This window comes from Poecilia reticulata, chromosome 16 (assembly GCF_904066995.2).
Source record: "Poecilia reticulata chromosome 16, P_reticulata-male-v2, whole genome shotgun sequence".
In the NCBI taxonomy this organism is placed as follows: Eukaryota; Metazoa; Chordata; class Actinopteri; order Cyprinodontiformes; family Poeciliidae; genus Poecilia; species Poecilia reticulata.
In genome coordinates this window covers 1801972-1807938 of record NC_088845.1, presented here as the reverse complement: position 1 = coordinate 1807938, position 5967 = coordinate 1801972, and the positions used below count along the sequence as shown (strand labels likewise).

Here is a 5967-nt window from a genome sequence, read left to right as displayed (position 1 = left end):
AATAAATATTTATTTAAAAGTAAATAAATCAAAATTAAACACCCCTTAGTAATTCTGATTCATGAGATATATTTCATTTTATTTTTTTGTGGCTATGATAAGAAAAGAACGTGGAAAATGAAGACTGCTCCAAAAGTTATTTCATTTACTTACTTTTTATTTTATATTTATGAATTAAATACATTATATGTAGATTATGTGTATATTGCTCTGGTTTCTAAAAATAATGTATTTAAATCTTTTGTTTATTATTTTTTAAATATTTTAATTTGTTTTAGAATGCTTTAAATAAATTAAGGGGGAAATTAGGGAAAACCAATAACTGTAATCCTGTCCCGCAAAAAACAGCTTTTAAAAATGTTTATTTATGTAGTGAGTGAGTTAGTTAGTTATTTAATTAGTTAGTTGTGAACTGTTCTTTCTAAAAATACGCCCTGCTCCCTGAAGTGCAGGCTGCAGCACAGTTCATAATTCTGTTGACATTCTGGTTCTGACTGTTTTCCTTTAAACTGCCTCCGATACGGAAGCTGAGGTTGAAGCTAAACGTTCTCTAATTATCTGCTTCTTTTTGATGATATTTAGACATTACCACATCCTCCCACATGGAGCTGATTCACTCAGGAAGTTTGTTTTTTAAAAGTGGGTTTTCAAATATTCAACTCTTTGAAAAAATGAAAGTTTGATTCACTTTATACTATGAACGAGTTCATCTAAAAACCACATTTGTTTGCATCAAAGGATGCTGAAACCTCATGTTCAGCCCCAGATGATTGTTGTTGACGGCAGCACCGCTGCAGAGCAGTAGCTAATAATTCACCCACACCCACTCTGTTTAATTTAGCAACATTGCATAAAGTCAGACGTGTCCTTGGAGTTCACAGACATTTGTACATACTGATTTAATTTGCAGTCATGTTCAATGACGTTTGGCGATATCTTTTGTATTTTCATGCTTTTGTTCAGCAGATTTTTGCTCCCTGTAAGAATCGAGAGCAGCTGGCTGTGAACTCGCTCGACCTGCACCAGGTGAGACTCAAAATGTTTGCTTTCTGTCAGTAAAACAGTAAATGGACCCTTGAAGGACGGTTAACCATCCCTCATGTGGTTTACTGGTGCTTTTGCTGAGATGCGTTGCCTCAAAAGGAAACTTTCCACCTCCTCCTCTGCTCTTTCCACAAGTGGTCTTTGCTGCAAGTCGTGGGTTTCTTCTATCTTTAATAATCTTCTTCTCGTATTTGCCGCTCCCCTCCTCCACACCACACCGTCTCTCTCCCTGTGTGTGTTTCAGTTTGCGGGGAAATGGTTCTTCAAGGCGGCCGTCAGTCCCCGGGACTCAGACATCTTCAGGTTCAAGATGTTTGACAACATCGTCTTCACCCTGGAGGACACGTCCAACACCACTCTGGTCATGATTGGAAACATGCGAATGTGAGAAGTCAAGCTGCCCTGCTACACACACACACACACGCACGCACACACACACACACACACGCGCGCGTGCACACACACACACACGCACGTGTGACGTTCTGTTTGTGATTCAAACTCACTGATTTGATCCCGGCTCGTCCTTTTCCGCTGCAGCAGCTCCAGTTCTTCTGGAAGGATTTCCACAAGGCTTAGGAGAGTTGATGGGAGTTTTTGATCACATTTGTGAGGTCAGACACTGATGTTGGATGAGACTCACCATTGTAATTCGTCCCATAGGAGTTCTGTCAGGTAGAGGTCAGCCCAGTCCGTTTCTTCCGCTCCAGACTGTCCTGTTCATGGCTGATGTTTTGTGCATTGAGGTCATGTTAGCATAGCTAGAGGACAAACTGCTTTTCACTTCTGCACTCGACGCTCCGCATGGCTTTTGTTGACTGGCAGCTCGTATACAGCGCCTCAGCTACAGAAACCCATTTTTAGAATCTCTCTGCACCGTTCTTGACCCAATCTGAAGGACATATGAAGTTCTGCAACTACTAACTCTGCAGAATGCTCAGACCTCTGACCTCTGACCCCTGACCCCCACTCTGTGTACCAATGCTTGCATTTTAATATATCTCTAACAGTTCACTGTACATGACTATGGCTGCAGTTAGTGAATATTTTCAGAATCAATTATTCTGATGAGTAATAAGGTAAAAAAAAAAAAGGTTCCATCTGCAGATGTTTAATTTAATCATATGCAAACATTCAGTTCCTTTTTCAAATAGGAAAATAAACATTTTATTGTCTAAAATGCAATAACTGTATTGATTTAGTCAATGCCTGATCATTTGTAGCACATGCCAAATGCTCAGAGCTCTCTGATTGGCTCTAATCAATACTGTGTTCAGTTGATCAATTTCTGGATTAACCCATTAATAACTGGATAGTAAAAGGTGCTTAATGGGAATCAGCTCATATATGCACCGGATTTCTTTATTGATCAGCATTTAACTGCGTAATCCAGCACTTACTGACATTTATGATCTTCTGCCAGACGGTTGAACTCAAACCCTGTAAAGAGCCGTTGAACTTCCAGTTTTTGCTTCCAGCCTGTCTTTGGACGTTGAACCCAAACACACGTTGGTCTAAAATACCAAGATAAGCTCCAATGTTTGTCAAGCTGCTTTTTAGTGAAGGTTGATTAGCCTTTTGCATTTAAAATCTGTAGGTAACTGCATCTATAAAAATCAGCAACAGAGGACGTCGCTGTTCAAAAGTTCAAAAAGGGAACTAAAGATTTTGTGCCTGTGAATTTGTGTCACAGCTTCATTGAAACCAAAGTTATTCAAGGCAAATAAACCAGCTTAGTTTGTCAATTAAAGCTAGAAAAGGGAATCTGACAGCAGGAAAAGTAAAAACGATTTTGTTGAAAAATGAAACTATTACTTCTCTCCTGTATCTCTCAATAGGCCAGTTTTGGTTTTATTTTTTGTTTTTGTAGGGGAGACGACTGCATAAAGCGGAACTGGACGTATCATGTGCAGCCGGGGAGAGATGACCTGGTGCTGGAAGGTCAGCGCAGCTTTCACTATCGACACAGAGAGGGGAGACGGATCAGGATTTAAAACGGGTGGTGGTGTGTTTATGTCTGTGAACAAATCGAGAAAAGGGGAAAAAATAAAGAAGAAAACACCTGACATCAAAGATGTGATTCTCTAGAACTATATTGTGAGCTGCTGGGGAAATCCCGGCGCTGGTTTTGGTTTTCAAGCCGGTGGAAATGTGACATTCTTGGGAATGTGTTCAGCTTGCCACATTGCACCAAACATTAGAACCACTTTCTCATCACATGGAGTTCCCCAGGGCACTGTTTCGGGTTAACTGTTTTTTTTATTTTTCTTAAATTATCATCCAAACTCATCTTTCTTCACTCTAATCACAATAGTTAGGAACTCTTTTCCCTCCACATAATAAACCTAGATAATATCATAAACTGCCTTCTGCTGCATGTGCTGTCAGCTGCTTCAGATTCGTTAAAAGATCTCGATTATTTACAGTCAAGGTCTAATAACACCACTGTGCACCGTTTTAAATGTTTCTGCTGCAGAATAAGACTTTAACAGTTGTTGAATGGTTGCACAGCAGCAGTGAAGAAGGGAGGAGGAATATGATTGCATTGAGTCCTCTGGACTTGATAAAGTGATATACAAGAACAGGCAATGTACCATTTCCAGTCAGTAATTCAGAATATTTCCAGGATTTCCACAGATTTTGCCAGTGATTAATGAAGAGATTGTAAAAACCTGAGCTGCCTGAAACAACCTGTGCACCTCGTCTGGTTTACTGAACGTCATTGTTTTCAATTGTTTTCTCAGCAGAGAAAATGTGGCTCATTTTTAAAATATTTTCTTTTTAAACGTATCTGGTGAACAACTGACAGAATTTTATTAAAAAATGGTAAATCATAATAATGTTTTCTGTTCACTTTAAGGAACAAACTAAAATCTTTCTCACCACCATAAATTATTAATGAGAAAAATCATTAAATGGACACAACAAAAATTATACTTGAACTTCATGATTTCCTCCATTACTTATTAAAAAACAAGAAACTCTTCGTATATTCAGCTTGCCTGCGTGAGAAGTGACCCAGAAAGCAGAAATAGAGTGGATCCGCCTCTGAGCCTTATCTGTGTTTTACTGGTGTGTGTCGGTTCTGATCCAGGGAGGCCACAGCGCCGTAATCTGCTCTGGAGCGGCATGTGGGCCAACTGCCGCGACTGCATCGTTTTCCAGGAACTAGAGCCTCCTCTGAAAGAGACCGACTCGGAGGATTCCCTCAACAGATTCCTGTTGTACAGTAAGGAGTAACTGACCCGACATCACGTCACATCCAGCCTTTCATCAAACAACAAACTGCAAATAATTCACCTTTCTTTTTTATATTTTACATCTGTTATATTTATATTCTGCTGGTCAGATTATTGTGTTATAAATAATTTAGTTAGCTGTAGGGATGCAATTCATCAACTTGTGATTAATTGTTTATTAGATGAAAATTAATTCCAAATAATGTTCGCTTATAGAGTCTAAGCCTTAGACCTTCCTGTAGTGTTGTAGTTTGGACACCAAACAGAAGAGGGCGCCACTGGTCATCTTTAAGCGAGTTAGTAGATAGATAAACAAAGATGGTGGGGCCATATATATATATATATATATATATATATATATATATATATATATATATATATATATATATATATATATATATATATATATATATATATATATATATATATATATATATATATATATATATAAATCCATCATATTATGAAAAATTTAGCCCGAAAGAAGCCAGAGAAAACTCAGGTATTCAAGAAAACATCCAACTATTTGAACTAATCATTAATTAAATTAAACATCAGTTGATTATAAAGATCAATCAAGTTTAGATTAAGTCAGTAATCAATAACTTGCATCCCTAGTAAGTTACTTGGGTTTTCTTTTTTCCGTGGTTTGACCCAAAGGTCGGCAGAAGGATGTCGACTCGGAGATGTTGACGACGTTTCTTAGGGACTCGGCTTGCAATGGCCTGACAGCGAACGTCACACTACTTCATGAGAAAGGTTTTTCATCAAAGGTTTTTCATTATGTTGTTTTCTTTAAAGTTAACATGTATTCTGACAGTTTCGTGTTTTTGCCAGAGTTTTGCATCTAGACGTGAGTCCAGGTCGGCTTCTACCAGCTGCTGAGTCGCTTCCCGCTCAGTGAAACCACAGCATCTATCTCATTTCTTACACGAAGCTTTGGGAGATCTTGGGTCTTTGTAACTGGGATCATTTTGTCTCTCCTGTGCAACACTAAAGTGAACCAGAAGGCCTCAGAAAGCAGCTATGATTTTGCTAAACAAGGCAAAGCCAAACCCATCCATAGGTTTCATTTTCAGAGCTGCAGCTGCTGAGGCGGGAAGACCCGACAGAACCCACCATCAATAAAAACCCAGGAAATCCCAGCAGCCAGAAATACCTGATCACCTGCACAGGAAGGGGCAGTTTGTGTTCTCATATAAATATTTTACTTTATTCTTTTGATTTTATTAATGAGAAGCTGTGACTCTCATCGTCGGATGAATATTTCCTTCACATTTCTCTGAATAAACAAAACTTTCATCTTGAGATCAGTTTGAAATGGATTCACTGAACTCTGATAAGACAGTTAGTATGAAAAAGTAAAACATTTCTGTTTTCAGTTTCAGAGGCTTGTTTTTGTAGGCAGGAGATCTTCGAAGCTGCATGAGTGAATCATCCTGAGGTTTTGTTTGTGGTTCTGGTAGGTCTGAGTTTAATCTGTTGTACATTAAGATGAATTCAGTGGAAATAGACGTTTCAATTGGGTCAAAAAAATCTAGTAAATAAATGTTGAAGCTCTGATATTATTTATCCTGAAAACATGAAGCTGATGCTCACATCATCTCATATCCAGCTGCATTATTGCGGATTAGAAGCAGTCCATTGAAGCTTCATCACTTTTCTTAATTTATAACTAACTATA

General features: G+C 38.4%; 1 protein-coding gene across 1 annotated transcript; it reads left to right on the top strand.

Annotated features, from left to right (window-relative positions):
* Positions 1–786: 786 nt before the first annotated feature.
* On the top strand, positions 787–5591 carry apom (apolipoprotein M). The gene is made up of 6 exons (XM_008431040.2): positions 787–1026; positions 1289–1428; positions 2915–2985; positions 4139–4273; positions 4944–5042; positions 5121–5591. The coding sequence occupies exons 1-6, from the start codon at positions 913–915 to the stop codon at positions 5132–5134; spliced, it is 573 nt and encodes a 190-aa protein (XP_008429262.2). The 5' UTR covers positions 787–912; the 3' UTR covers positions 5135–5591.
* The last annotated feature ends 376 nt before the right edge of the window (positions 5592–5967 follow it).

Coding starts and splice junctions, on each gene's coding strand:
- apom (XM_008431040.2), top strand. CDS start 913: ATGTTCAATGACGTTTGGCGATATCTTTTGTATTTTCATGCTTTTGTT. Junction 1,027..1,288: donor ACTCGCTCGACCTGCACCAG/GTGAGACTCAAA, acceptor TGTGTGTTTCAG/TTTGCGGGGAAATGGTTCTT. Junction 1,429..2,914: donor ATGATTGGAAACATGCGAAT/GTGAGAAGTCAA, acceptor TTGTTTTTGTAG/GGGAGACGACTGCATAAAGC.